We start from the raw sequence: 15,594 nt of genomic DNA on the forward strand, positions 1-15,594 counted from the left end.
CAACAACGGCGGTTTCGGCAACGTACCCAAAATGGTGGTTTCGGCAACATGCTCTCTAAAAACATGGATGATTGTCACTAGCAACAGTGGCAACCATCGGCGGAGAACAGCGGTGGATCTCCCCTTCTCCTTTTTTTCCTATGTGTTTTGGTCGGACCAAACGGCAGATCAAGCAGCGGTGGATCTCCCCTTCTCCTTTTTTTTCCTGTGTGTTTTGATCGGACCAAGCGATTGAGTGTAGCGGCGGATCTCCCCTGTTCGTCTTGTTGAAGTTGTCCGAAAGTCGATGACTACTGCAACATTCAATGGATCTTATTCCTTAAGTTCCTTTCAGTGATGAGGTTCTTTGATTAGTACTTCTATCCTCCCAACCTCCAAAAAGCCTTTAGCTTGTCTTTTCCACCTACCAAGTGGCCGGAAACAAATTCCATATCTTGCTCAATTAAGAAATAGTTGTTTGTACCCAATCTCTCTCACCGAAGATTTTGTGAGGGAGTCTTGAGTGGTCATCCTGTCTGACTGCTCCATTAATCCATCCATTTGCCGAGACCTAAGAGCAGAATGCGAACCCCAAAGGATTGTGGCTCCTTAGAAATAGCTTGTCGATGATCCTTGTGAAAAGAATTGTTCTCGGGTTTGGACCATCTGGTTACAGGACGAACAAAACCAAACGGATGCTTACTCATGAAACATAAATAGTCACCGTGTAGGTACCTGTCGCCGTCGCGTGCTGGGCTAAGCATTTGCTCGTCCAGTCTCCTGTGGGTACAGTTTTGTTCAATCATGGCTTCTTGCTCCCAAGAGAGGTTTCTCTGGCCCATAAAAAACTCTATATTCTTCTATTTTGATTAGAGGGAGAGAGACAGAGAGACAAAGAGAGAATTTCATGGACCTTTACTCTGTCCGTGAACCTAACAACGATGGAAAAAAGGAGAGAGAAAGAGGGAGAGACCGATGGGGAAAAGAGAGAGAGAAACATGTTTAAAGGGTAAAATAATCCTTTTAACTTTTTATTAAGGGGAAATTAACGGGTGTTAACGATAAGGGAAGTATTAGTCAATTGTTAGAAACAATAGGGGTAGCATTAATTAATTTTTAAACAGTAAGGTTCGCTAAACCATAAGATTAGTTTAAAAAATTTATCCTTTTTATTATTATATAAAGTTCATATGTGAGAATTTGCAAGTTGATTTGGTATCCATTTTATATTAATAAAATATTATCTAAATTTCTTTTCACTTTTTTTAATAATCTCTCAAACTTGCCATGACTTTGTGGATACCTTTGGAGACCTTTTTTGTCATACTTTTTTTATTTATAAATTAAATCAACATTAGTGATCTACACGCACGATGCAACATTATCATTTTTTATAGATAAAACTAACCTAGATCAATCAGTCTTGTTAACTTATTTTTTATATGATAAAAAACCAATGGTTCAATTCAAGTAAATGAATGAGTATTTTTAAAGGGAAAATTCCCGATTAGTACCATGTACTTTGGGCCTAGTGCCATTTTAGTCCCCAAACTTTAAAATGCGATAATTCAGTACCCGAATGTCAATTTAGTACATACCATTAACTAGCCATTAAGTAGCATTTAAAAAAGACATAAATGCCCTTAGAGTGTCATCTAATTTTCTTTATCAACCATCTAAACGTTGACAAAAAATTAACAATCCCAAGTTCTTACTTCTTTTATTCAAGAAAATTTGGGGCATATCTCAACAGACATTCTAGACCCCAACTTTCTTAAATAAAAGAGGCAAAAATTTAGGACTATTAATTTTTTGTCAATGTTTGGGTAATTAATAAAGAAAATTAGATGACACTCCGAGAGCATTTGTATCTTTTTCAAAGGCATTTAATGACCGATTAACAGTTGGTTAACGATAAGTTCTGGATTCACATGTTTTAAAAGTTCAGGTATTGAATTGTCACATTTTAAATTTTCCCCAGGTTACTAATCAGGAATTTTCCCTTGATTCGAAGAATAAAGTATAATCTTGTAAACACCGTTTGATAGAACATGTTTGACAAGTGGATTATTTCCGGAGAAATCAAAAAGTGGAATGATGGAAAAAGTGAAGGGGATTTTCAAATAATAACCCGTTTAGTCTTTAGATTTTAATATGTGGAATTTTTGGGTTCCAGTCACCTTATTCACAATAAAGAATACCACATAAGATAATCTAAGTCAATTTTGATTTTTGAACAATGACCTGTATTGATGGAACAGCTTTTGATTTGAGTACCTTCGGAGGGGTGTAAAGGGCATTCGAAGATCCGACCTCAAATTCGAAATTCGGCGTAATCGAATCGAATTCGATAAGTGGAAGAATGTTGCATGTTTCCTAAGATTCCCTTGCACACTATTAGACATAAATCGTGTTTAATTTTGGATTTCTAGTTCAGTAGTTCTGGATGCTTCATCAGTTAGATGGGGCCATGGGCTTCTGAGGCCCATTCAATTGGGAATGGATTATGGATGCAATACTAGGATTTTATATTCATCTACCAAAAAAGAAAAAAAAAATGGAATTGTAGGATAAGTGTAATGAACTAATGATAGACTACATTGTTACCTGATAGGCTTCACTCCAGCTGCTACACTTACCCGAGCTATTGTTGTATTCCCTAACTAAGAGTCTTTTCCTCTGAGTGTTTGTTTTTGTGGTTCATGAGTATTCCATTTAAATAAGCTAACAGAAAAAGCAAATGATTTTGCAGATGAAACTAACGTTTCTTCTTTCTTTGATTCCTAACTTGAAAAAATCCAATGCCAAGATGACTCCACAGAAATCGTTTATGCTACATATAAGATGCAATATCAGGAGAAAATTCACTGACAACGAATTACAGATGATGCATTCTAAGGCAAACCAAATGACTAGGGCATATTGAAAATGCTTACGAGGTGGTCCGTAATGATATCACGTCATGTTACAGGCACCCTATTTTTTCCTAGTCAGTACTGTTTGTTATGAACAGCCAAACCATGATCATCAAAATTGTATATCTTTCCAAGCTCAGATGCACAACCCTAACCAGCAAGGACCAAAACAAGGCCAGTTTGCTACATTTTCATGCACGTAGAATCGAGGTTGCAAAGCCACAGACGCCTTTGTGCAGAAAAAGACCGGATACAGGATTCTTCTACTTTTTGACTGGTAATTGGCCGCTACCTTGCTGCAGCTCTTGCACTCATGGATGAGTGGTAATTGGAGCTCCTTTGTTTCCTATAGGAAGTATAAACATCATCATATTGACTCACCTCATTTGGATTAGCTGTGGCCCCAAGTCCCAAACGTCCAGAACCACTTGATCCCGGTTTCCGTTCCACACTTCCATCCGCGTAAGTTCCTGTCTCAGGGTCCACATTCAAGCTTGGAGGAGGAGGAATACATGCCCCTCCCTTCCGAACTGGAGACTGCCTTTCATACTCATCATCTTCCTCATTTGAGTCCAATGGTTTCATGGGCCCTTTCGATGGGTTAACCTCTCCAATCTCTTTGAAATATTTTGAAACTCTCTCAAGAATATCTGAAGGAGATATAGTGGATGGAGGGATTACAGTAGGGATGTCCAAAGGGCTCATGGGAGAGTAGGGTACCCCACTACCAATCTGCATCTTTTTTACCATTCCAGGAATAAGGCCAGGTGGGAATAAGGGATAAGGAGGTGCCTTTTCCCCAATGTTAACAGCTGAAGATGGTAATAAATGGGATGCAGGTGGTTGATTGGCTGGTTGAGCAGGGGTGGGTGGTGGTCCAGACCCCACAAAAGGGGTAGCCGTGACTGGTGGGTAAATACCAGGTGGGACTGAGCTTGAAAGAAATTGCTGAGTTACAGGAGGTGCAAATTGGGAGGTTGACAGGGATGATTGCAAGACTGTGGTAGGAGGCACTTGTTTATCTAGTTGCTCCTCATCTGGGAATCCTGGCACAGAACTTCTTGGCTTGTCAGACTGCCATTGAGGGAGATTTTGAGGGGGCGTTTGCTGTTGCAAGGCTGCATAGAAGACAAAATAAGATATCTGATTATCTAACATGGAACTTCGTAATTGTGTGTATGCATGTGTATTTTATATACAAAGAAAAGCTCTCAGACCAGAAGACTTCTTCTGTTCTTCATTAGACATGTGGTCACCTATCATCTAAAAAAAAGGTATTCATTCTGATAGCATTTCATTGGAATAGTTCCCCTGTACTAAGTACAAAGTACAGGGTGGCTATTAACTAGTTTCAAAACATAAGTACAAAGTACATGACCAGGAGTATGTGAAATATATTAGTATCTATGTATGTATATGCATGTCTTTGTCTGTATGACATATAAAATCAGGAATACAAAAACATATATATGCAATTATTTATAAGCAAACTCTAGTCCCTTTGAGGATAAGTGGAATATGCACCACTTAGCTTGCACAAACAGGAGAGAGAGAGGGGCGGGGGGACATACCTGCAGTGCTTGAAGGATCTGCTAAGGTAGCAGATGACTCCTTAGGAGGCTGTGAAAAAGAATTACCAGGAAGTCTAATCATCTCACCCTCAAGTGCATATATAGTATCATGATCATAAACTTCCTTTGAAGCCCAAAACTGTAAAATTTTTTGCAACTTAGGCTGATTTGCCTCTTTATTTTGTGGGTTGTGGTAAATCCTTGCAAGCATGGATCCAAGAACAGGTTTGAAGACAAGGGCCTCATTGTCAAGGTCACAAGGATTGACTCGCCTCTGCAAGCTGCACCGAATGTCATAAGTATCAGTATACACAGCTGAGGCAATTCGCATTAATATAAATAGTGTTACGGAAAATAGAGTAAAAGATGAGCCTGTCAGGAGTACCTGTAAACTTCATTTATCTCCATAAGAAAAGCATATACATATATATATATATATTATAAAAAAGCAGTAAAAGTTGAAAAAGAAAAGCATTATGACAATGCACAAGCTAATTACTTCTAAGTTTCTCCTAGGAGCCAGACCAAATAGCAGATATCTCCTCCAAGGCTTGGGGAAGAGATTATCATTGTTATGTTGTGAGAAGTGTTGCATGGCATCCAACCTTTGGAAGATTATCCGAAAATTGGCACATGTCCATGAGCCAACTCATCTTTTTTTATTTTATCAGTAAAAAGAAATTTCATTAATGGAAAAAGAAATTAGCGGGGTTACAGTATATGAGTAGCCTCAGCTACCGCACTACAATGTAATGTATCCACTATTAAATTGATTTTTCACACTTACAGTTGAGCCCAGAAACAGTGATCCCTGTTCACCCCTTGTTTGGCTAGCTGGTCTGCAAATCCATTTGCTTCTCTATGGGTCCACTGAATTGAAAGCTGCATGTCCTTGGATAGACTTTTAATCTTCTTGATGTCATTTCTGAATATCCAGGGTGTGCTGTCATGTTGTTTTAGCCAACTGATAATAACTTTGGAATCCCCTTCCACAACCAGCCTTTCCACCCCCATCTCCTTATATCCCATATACCATTGCCTTCAGTTCAGCTGTAGTGGAATTTCCGATTCCAATGGGATCCAAATACAGTCCCAACACATTTTCTCTTTCATTTCTTATAACCCCTCCAATTCCAGATCTTCTTGGGTTTCCAAAACTGATGCCATCAAAGTTTAATTTGATATGTAGAAACCACTGATGTGGTCCCCACCTCTTTCTATCGTACTCGTATACAACTACTAGTTATTTAAGTGTCAGTCCACAATTAGTTGTTAGTCTTTTATTAGGATTTAATTTTGCCATGTAAGCAGTCTTATCCTTACTTCAGAATTAATATAAATAGAAAGAGGGGGGTGGCAGATTAAGCATCATCTTCTTTTCTGAAATCCTTCCTTCAAAATCTTCTTCTCTTCTTTTCTCTTTCTCCTCTCATTCTCTCCTCTCATGCTCTTAATTCCCTGTTGATTATACACCACAGCTTGGGCTGTCAGTAGTCTCATACAACTACATGGTATCAGAACCATCCTAGGAAATCTTATGATAGTCTGACATGGTCGGCTGCATAAGAATTTCCTAGGGTTGGAAAATTTCCAGCAAAAGGGATCATCGGCTGAGTCTTGGAGATTGTTGGTGAAGCATCAGAGGATGACCAGCAATCAGGAAGAGTCAGAAGGAAGAATCCTCAAGATTAGGGTTCAGACTTGTCTTTGAAGGTTGCAGCCAGAGTTTTGCTGAAGTAAGTCAATCTTTTCTATTAAAAGGATTACCTTTTCTGGTTATTTCAAAGGTTCGACTGAAAGTTTTTTTTCCTCCCGAACTGTTCTTGATACATTAAAAGAATAGCTTTTTTGTTACTTTAAGATGTGCGGCTGAACTGGTTGTGTTCTTGGCTTGTTTCTTGACCTTTGACTGGTTCTAGGTTCAAGATTCTAGTTTCTTGACTGTCGCCAGTTCTAGAGCTGCAGTTTCAGCCTTGCACTTTCAGCCCTGCGCTCTAAGTTGTACTTGGAAGGTTATCTTTTTGGGTGGATTGCCGACCTAGAAGGATAAAGTAGGTTCGGCTGATAGCAAATTCTGGGTGTAATTGCCTAGTCTCAGTAATACAAAAGGCATTTGTTAATCTTTTCTTGACAAAGAATGGAGTTTAAGAACCAAGGGGAACACTATTTAGGGGCTGATGGTGCTGGTAGCATACCTGAGAACAGTTTTCAGATTACCATTGTAAAATTTGATGGGTCAAACTACCTAGAGTGGGCCCAATCATCCATGATGGCTATTGGGGGTAGAGGAAAGCTAAGTTATTTACTGGGAGATGTCAAGGAACCAGCCAAAGAGGACCGAATATATATCAAATGGGTTCAGGAGAACTATTTGGTTATGACATGGCTGTGTAACTCCATGCAACCACATATCAGCCAAAATTATTTATGGGCAAAAACAGCTAAAGAAATTTGGGATATCATGAAAGAAACCTACTCCCAACCCCTCAATGTTGCTAGGGCCTATGAGCTAAAATGTAAGGTGAATAACCTTAAGCAAAGAGAGAAGCCAGTCTCGGTTTATTTTTCCACCTTGAAATCCTTGTGGCACGAGATTGATCACTTAGAAACAATTGAATGGGAAAGCCAAAAGGATGCACAGACCTACAGAAAGCAGGTTGAAACCAATAGGTATTTGAGTTTCTAGCTGGTCTGAATTCTGAGTATGACATTCTTAGATAACAGCTTTTAACAAGAGACAGTGTGACTATCACAAGCTTACTCTCTAGTGCACAACGAAGAAAGTAGAAGGAAAGTTATGTTACAGCATTCGCCACTTGAATCAACCTTGGCAGCAACTAAACCCAAGTTTGGGGGGGATAAGGAGAGAGATATGAAGAAGGAAGACAAGAAGGACCTAATATGTGAACATTGCAAGAAACCTAAGCATACCAAAGAAACTTGTTGGAAGCTACATCCTCATCTAGTTCACACAAAACTCAGGAACAAAAAGGGGAATGCTAATACAACTGGTACTACTGATTGTGCAACCTCATCAGGCACAAGAGCAGCACCACTAGACACTCTCACTACTGTCCGAGCTGCATTGACTCAGTTGGAAAAGGAGGTTGGTAATTCAGCATCATCATCTCAAACAGTCACAACATTAGCTCCTCCCACCTCAGCATTTGCTCATTCAGGTACACGGGCCTTAACTTATCATGCTTCAACTCCAGGTAACACTGAACATTGTTGGGTAATAGACTCAGGTGCATCTAATCATATGACTGGTTTGCCTTCACTATTTACTACCTATCACTTATCCTCTAGTAAAGACAAGGTGTCTATTGCTGATGGATCACTTGTTCCCATTTCTGGCAAGGGGGACATCAAGTTGTCTAGTGCCATTTCCCTATCTTCTGTTCTGCATGTTCCTAAACTTAGCACCAATTTACTTTCAGTTAGCAGCATTACTAAAAACCAGAATTGCTCGATAACATTTTTCCTGATCGATGTGTTTTTCAGGACTTGGAGACAAGCAAGGTGATTGGGACTGGCCAAGAGACAAATGAAATCTATCTGCTTGGCGGAAGTTCACATTGGGACGGTAGTGAAGTTAGAGGGTCTTTTGTTTCTCAGTCTATTGGTCAAATCATGCTTTGGTTTAACCGATTGGGTCATTTATCCTTAAGGTCTTTGAAAAGCTTGTTTCCTAGTTTATTTGAATCTATCTAGATGTCCAGTTTAAAGTGTGAAAGTTGTGAGCTTGCAAAGCATTGTAGAACAACCTATTCATTAAGTAATAAGAGAAGTAGTGTTCCTTTTGACATTGTGCAACCGATGTTTGGGGACCATATCACATCACTGCTATGGGGGGGTACAGATACTTCTTGCTATTTGTTGATGACTACACCCGGTTTTCTTGGGTCTACTTGATGCGTTCTTGAGATGAGGTCCCTACCCTAATCCAGACCTTTCATCATATCATTTTAACCCAGTTTGGGGTAAAAATCAAAATTTTCAGATCCGATAATGCGAGAGAATACTTTAAAACATCACTAGCCTCTTATTGTCTTGACCATGGGATTATCCGTCAAAGTACCTGCCCTCATACCCCTTGGCAGAATGGGGTGACTAAGAGAAAGAATAGGCACATATTGGAAGTAGCTAGAAGTATCATATTCAACTCCAATGTGCCTATACATTTCTGGGGAGATGCCATTCTCACAGCTGTGTATCTCATCAACCGAATTCCTTCACGGATTCTTGACATGAAACCCCCATTCACTCTTTTATATCCTGATAAAGAGTTGTTTTCTGTCCCTCTTAAAACCTTTGGTTGTACCTGCTTCGTGCAAACTCTTGGCCCTCGCTATTCCAAATTTGACCCTAAAGCCTCAAAATGTATTTTCCTTGGTTATGCACAAACTCAAAAGGGATATTGCTGCTACGAACCTGCTTCAGGAAAGAGATTTGTATCCATGGATGTTATTTTCTTTGAGGATGTACCTTATTACTCTAGGGTTTCTTCTCAGGGGGAGAGTAGTACGGTTGGGGTTAACACATCAGAGAAGTCCCTTTACCTGTTCCATTGAGTGAAGAGGGGTGTAATGGGGAGGGTTGTAAAAAATGTCGGGATTTGAGAGTTTATCACAGACGATGGAGGCAAGTTGATTTCGGTCATCAACAGTCCAGGCCAGCCCCAATTCCTTCTGAAGATCCAAATCCAGGTACTACATCTCTTCCAACTCCCATTACAGATGAGCCTTATGCTGTTGAGCCTTCTCCATCTTCTGAGCCCTCACTTCCATTGAATGACCTTGACCTTCCCATTGCAGTCTGTAAAGGCAAACACCGTTGCGCCTTATCCACAGCCCACTGTATCTCACAATTCTTGTCCTATGATCACTTGTCTCCCTCTTATAAGTCCTTTCTTACATCGATTGTTGATATTCCCATTCCCAAAACAATATAGGAAGCCTTGACCATTCCTGAGTGGAAAGATGCAATGAAGGTAGAAATGGATGCCCTTCTGAGAAATAATACCTAGGAGCTAGTTGATCAACCCAAAGGGAAGAAACTAGTTGGATGTAGATGGATGTTTACTGTGAAACATAATGTTGATGATTCCATTGAAAAGTATAAGGCCCGGTTAGTTGCAAAGGGATTTACTCAGACTTACGGTATAGATTACTTGGAGACTTTTGCACCAATAGCAAAAATGACCACTATCAGAGTGTTATTATCTCTTGCAGCCATTTACTCTTGGCCCTTGTTCCAGATGAATGTTAAAACTGCCTTCCTCAATGGAGACTTGCAAGAAGAAGTGTACATGCAGTTACCTCCTAGTCTTTATAGTACAAAGGCAGGTAAGAAGGTTTGTCAGGTGAATAAAGCTTTGTATGGACTAAAACAGTCCCCCAGAGCTTGGTTTTATAGATTCAGACAAGCCCTCGAAAAGTTTAGCTATGTGCAGGCTCAATCAGATCACACTTTGTTTATTAAGAAAGTGGATACTTCCTTGACTCTACTTGCTATATATGTGGATGACATTGTAGTAACAGGGAATAATAACAGCAAAATAGAGTCTCTTAAGAAACTTCTCCATCAAGAATTTGAGGTAAAAGACCTGAGAGAGCTACGATATTTCTTGGGTATTGAGGTAGCTCAATCCAAGCATGGAATCTTTGTTTCTCAAAGGAAGTATGTCCTTGATTTGTTAGAAGAAACAGGAAAGTTGGGTGCTAAGACAACTGATACACCTATTGAACAAAATCACAAAATTAGTGCAGAAGGTGGAAAGCCTCTTGAAGATAAAGCTATGTTCCAAAGATTAGTTGGTAAACTACTATATCTGTCTTACACGACCAGACATCAACTATGCAGTCAGTGTTGTTAGTCAGTAATATGCACTCTCCCAGAACTACCCACCTACTTGTTGTTGAGAGGATATTGGCATATTTAAAGAGGTGTCCAAGCAGAGGTGTACTATTTAAGGATAATAATCACATGAAGATAGAAGTTTATACAGATGCAGATTGGGTCGGTTGTGTTGATGATAGAAGGTCTATCTCTGGATATTGTGCCTTTGTAGGAGGTAACATTATTTCTTGGAGGAGTAAGAAACAAAATGTTGTTTCTCGTTCTAGTGCTGAAGTTGAATATCAGTCCATGGCAAATGGTGTGGCTGAAATACTATGGTTGAAATCACTGTTTGATGAATTGGGTATAACCTATGAGAAACCTCTAATGTTGTACTGTGATAATCAGATTGCTATTAATATAGCTCATAACCCGGTACAACATGACAGAACCAAGCACATTGAAGTCGATCGACATTTTATTAGGGAAAGGGTTGTATCTCAAGAAGTTTGTCTTCCATATATCAGCTCCAACATGCAACTTGCTGATCTTCTCACCAAGGCAGTTTCAAAGAAGTTAGAAGCAAATCTATGCAAGTTGGGAATGACAAATATATATTCCCAACTTGAGGGGGAGTGTAGAAACCATTGATGTGGTCCCCACCTCTTTCTATTGTACTTGGATACAACTATGTGGTCCCCACCTCTTTCTATTGTACTCGTATACAACTACTAGTTATTTAAGTGTCAGTCCACAATTAGTTGCAAGTCTTTTATTAGGACTTTAGTCTTTAGTCTTTTATTAGGACTTTAATTGTTGTCTTTTATTAGGATTTTAATTTTGCCATGTAAGCAATCTTATCCTTACTTTAGAATTAATATAAATAGAAAGAGGGGGGTGGTAGATTAAGCATCATCTTCTTTTCTGAAATCCTTCGAAATCTTCTTCTCTTCTTTTCTCTTTCTCCTCTCATTCTCTCCTCTCATCCTCTTAATTCCCTATTGATTATACACCACAGCTTCGGCTATCAGTAGTCTCATACGACTACATGATAAAACCTGGTTCAGGGGACACCCACTCCTTCAGGACCTTCTTTTTTTTTTGAGGAAGAGATAGCAATTGTCCTCCAATTCCTAATCAATGTTTTAAAACGCGGAGGCGTGATGCGAGGCGTTCCACTACCTAGAGGCATGAGGCGTAGTTCAGAATGCAAGAGCCATAAGCCTCCCAAACACAAGGAGGCGTAAGCCTCCTTAAGAGGAGGGGGGTTAGGAGGAGGAAGGGGACAAGGATGAAGAGGAAGGGGGGTCTCGCTTTTTCTTTATTTTTAATAAAAATATTTTATATTAAGAATAAAGATGCATAACATTAGTTGAAGGGGCAGGGGGCAAACCACTTTCTTTCCCCTTATCTTTTCTTCCCTTCCCTTTCCTTTTCTTTTCTTTCCTTCTCTTTTTTTCTTCTCTTTCTTTTTCTTTCCCTTCCCTTTCTTTACCTTTCCTTTTTTTTCTTTTTTCTTTTTTTTTGTCTTTTTATATAAGATGCACATGAGGCACATGAGGTGTACACCTCTAGCACAACTCATGAAAAAAGTGCATGAGGCATACGCCTCAAAGGTGTCAGCACCTCCGGCATACACCTCAGGGCGTTTTGGAAGTGCCTCGCCTAGAGGCGCACCTCCAAGCGTACACCTCCCACGCCTTTTAAAACACTATTCCTAATCATGTCATCCACTGTAAAATTTGAAAATAAATTCAGTGTTTTCACCCATGAGATCACCTTCATCATAATACTTTCCATCAGTTCTGCCTTGCATCTTTCCTTATCTTCAAATATTCTCCGATTTCTTTCCTTCCATAGTACCAATAGCACTGCTGCCCATCTCCACAGTATTCTCCCTTTCCGCTTTGGCCATCTAAAAGTAGATGGCTCAAACAATCTTTCCAAGCTCAGCAGGGTGCCCCACCTGCATCCAAATATGTAGAAAAACCAATCCCAAATGCTAGTAGCAAAAGGACAGGAAACAAGAATATGAAAGGCATTCTCACCAAGCACAATAGCACCAAGCAAGAATAAAGCACCAGATCCATGAGCCAACTCATCTTCGACTCTCCAAAATATGTCTTGGACTCAGCTACAGTGTCAACCAGGTAGATTTACCAAAATGCTCACCACATAGACTCGCCAAAATTATAAATCCTCGCTTTAAACACTTTATGTAAAAATACTCCAAGCATTTAAACTGTCCAATAGGGCACTCTAATGTTTGTATTTATTCAATTTATAAATAACTTATGATCCATTTTTGTTGGATCTTTTCCAATTAACGTTAAATTTAGAAAAAACAGTGAAAACAACTAGTGTGTACATGTGGTGTGGCAAATAGGAAAAGGTTGTGAGGTTAACTTGTCAATTGTAAAAAGAATTTAACTATTTAAGTTTTTATGCTAATATAGCTCTATGAGTTTTAAAAATAATATTAAAAAACATAATGTCCAATATATACATATACAAAAAAACTTATTTATGTTAGGCACATATAAGAATCCAACATTTTTGGGTTCACCATGTTGGACTCCTAGATATGTGTCAGATTCCAACTCCCATGTTGGAGTCCAAGCAACACTGGTTGTGAGTGATTACCATCTTGGGAACACTCTTCAGTGAATGTGTTGCTTCTTGATTGTGCCAACCCTCCATCCCATACAGAATGATTAGAACTTTAGCTGTCCTACAGAGTTTTTCCTTCATATTTAATTGATTGAAAAAATTACATAAGAAAGTTATAAGAGCAGAGATAAAATACACAGAGAAAGCACCATGAATATAAGGCTTAATTTTAACTGATGCAAAAGAAAATCCAGGTTGAAGTCTCAAGTTTCATGGAGTAGAATGCAACTACCAAAATGAAATTCAGCAAGAAATAACTGCATGACAGTCAGTAGCATAGGTTTAACAATCTAAAATAATATCAAATGTATAAATAATGGCTGGTATTTTAGTGAAGAAGAAAGCGCAATGAGGGGAAGTGGGGGGCACAATGGAGTTTGGAAACTATTAACAAATGTGAAGAAGAAATAGCAGATCTATTTTACATAATTAGCAAGTCAAATGCCTGCACCATGAAGACCAATCAAAATTAAACAGCTGCAAGGTATAAATGTTGTATTAGGGTATTAGGGAATTACCTGTCAAAAAGAATGTCATTTGCCAAGTAAATTATATGCAATTGTCTCTCAGAATCATCAAGAACAAGCACCCTATCTCTAAGGGCCTCAGCTAGAGCTGGTGCAAATGGAGACCTCTGCATAAACCAAATCTTGGCACCTTTAATCGACTCCTTCGTACCATTCAGATTGTTGAGCACATTATTGAGCTCAGCAGCAACATCAGAAGGAAGGGGTCCAGAGAGACCCTTGAAGGAATTGGTCAAAGGATCATAATCTGGTCGAGGCTGGCCAGAGAAAGGTTGAACATGCTGCTGGTGGTCATAGAATGGTGGAAAAGGAGGCTGATGTAATTGGTGAGCACCCAATATTCCAGCAGCAGCAGCAGGAGCATTCAAGGGGGGAGGATTTAAGGGAGAACTATTCATCATGGGGTTCAGAGGAGGCATCATAGGTATAGAGGATGAAGAGAAGGAAGGATTGAAAGGAGCACCTGAGGAACTTGTAGTTAACCAAAGTTTGTAGCGGTAGTAATCATGTCCCTCAGCACCAACGAGGAAACCATAAGCAGGATTATCTCGCTGCTTCTCACGGATCATGGCTTCAAATTCAGGGCCATTCTTAGCAGCATATTCTACAAGTTTATCAATGCGTTTGTGGAGCTCAGGATCAGATGGGGGAGCAGCTGGGGGTGGAGCAGAATCAAATGGCCCAAGGAAAGGTGAGGGAACGAGGTGATGGGGAATGTGAGGTGGGAATGCTTGTGGTGGTTGTTGCTGTTGCCGGAGATGAAGAAGATGGTGTGGATGAGGGTGGAGTTGCTGCTGCTGCAAAGGCCGATGGAAAGGAAACTGCTGAAGAGAAGGATGTGGAGGTACAAAAGGAGGACCATGCACCTGCTGAGGGAACTTCTGGTGCTGTGGATGAAACCCAAACTGCTGTTGCTGTTGAATATTGGCTGCTTGCTGCTGCTGCTGTTGAGCATAGGCCATTGCCGCTGCATAGTCATGAGCCTGTCGATCCATCACTGCTGAGATGGATAGGGCGGTGATATATAAATGGTTTATAGGAAGCTTGTTAGACTCTATTCACCTGAAAAATACCCCTTTATTATTGTGAGGAAAAAGTTATTGCAATGACTATCCAAAAAGGAAAAAGACTCGCAAGAAATAAATTAAGCACAGAATCCTAATGAAAGGTATTGACTGCGAAGACACTCAACATACTTCTTGAGAAGCATTATCAAAGGATTACAAAGAACATCAAGTGAATGGAATAAGACGAGGAAACAGTGTCTTCCTATCTAAAACCAAGTGCCCCCAAAAAGGGAAGGAAAATAAGCACTATCCACCACATACATAATCCCAGTTTTAACTCAACTCCCAACTGACAACTCAAAGGTTCATACAGCACATAGAAACATTAACAAGTGATGAATCTCAAAATTAGGCGAGAGAGAGAGAGAGAGAGAGAGAGAGAGAGAGAGTCGCCAATAAAGGAAAATTATTCCATTTTCACTTATCCGGAACTTCAGAAACTGATTACTAGTCAGTTTGTGAAGTGCGCAGCCAATCTGATGTAAAACTGAATACTAGTCATAGCAAAGAACAAATTTTGATAACCTCAACGTTATAAAAAATCAACCATTCGAACATGTAAACTAAGTTAACTAACCAGTAGGTCATTTGTACGCTTATACAAATTCCTTGAATAAAATCCATCTACCAACTATAGAATGTAAAAAGAAAAAACTACAGAATTAAAGAAAAAGGAGGGCCGAAAGATCTGTCAGTAATAGGATCGAGAAACAAGCAAAAAGCGCAGTCTTTTTGGTTATAGAACTTCGAGCAAAAGCAATAGATATTCCATGCTTTTATCAAAGGAAATCAATCAAATTTCATTCCCAGAAAAACCTGGGGCTCCAAAACAAATGCAGAAACTCTTTAGGGCATCGATAGCAAAGGAAAAAAGATTGACTGACCTCTTCAAGTAGTAACTAATCCAGGCTTTCTTCCTCGGTCCTTGTGGACGAAGTAAAGACCGAAGATATATGAGAAGAGGATTTGATTTGACGCAGCTCAACACCTTAGCTAGGTATCCTAGATTTCCACCAAGCTGGAG

At 39.5% G+C, this 15,594-nt stretch overlaps 1 protein-coding gene across 2 annotated transcripts; it reads right to left on the reverse strand.

The window, feature by feature from the left end:
• Window positions 1-2,789: 2,789 nt before the first annotated feature.
• Window positions 2,790-15,594, reverse strand: LOC104604907 (SUPPRESSOR-OF-WHITE-APRICOT/SURP RNA-binding domain containing protein 1-like). 2 transcript variants are annotated; one of them, XM_010269475.3, is made up of 4 exons: window positions 15,455-15,594; window positions 13,495-14,565; window positions 4,466-4,746; window positions 2,790-4,012 (listed from the first exon to the last, which is right to left on the reverse strand). In XM_010269475.3, the coding sequence occupies exons 2-4, from the start codon at window positions 14,496-14,498 to the stop codon at window positions 3,183-3,185; spliced, it is 2,115 nt and encodes a 704-aa protein (XP_010267777.1). In that variant the 5' UTR covers window positions 14,499-14,565; window positions 15,455-15,594; the 3' UTR covers window positions 2,790-3,182. The 2 variants fall into 2 exon arrangements, with proteins under 2 accessions (XP_010267777.1, XP_010267778.1); XM_010269476.3 differs by lacking the exon at window positions 15,455-15,594 and adding an exon at window positions 15,148-15,429.

This window comes from Nelumbo nucifera, chromosome 1, assembly GCF_055504915.1.
Source record: "Nelumbo nucifera cultivar China Antique chromosome 1, China Antique-T2T, whole genome shotgun sequence".
NCBI classification, from domain to species: Eukaryota; Viridiplantae; Streptophyta; class Magnoliopsida; order Proteales; family Nelumbonaceae; genus Nelumbo; species Nelumbo nucifera.

What these genes read in the sequence shown, in the direction of transcription:
- LOC104604907 (XM_010269475.3), bottom strand. Translation starts at nt 14,498, where the DNA reads ATGGATCGACAGGCTCATGACTATGCAGCGGCAATGGCCTATGCTCAA. An exon ending in AATGACATTCTTTTTGACAG is followed by an intron (nt 4,747 to 13,494) that starts GTAATTCCCTAA and finishes CATTCGGTGCAG; the next exon opens with CTTGCAGAGGCGAGTCAATC. An exon ending in AGATCCTTCAAGCACTGCAG is followed by an intron (nt 4,013 to 4,465) that starts GTATGTCCCCCC and finishes TCTTCTATGCAG; the next exon opens with CCTTGCAACAGCAAACGCCC.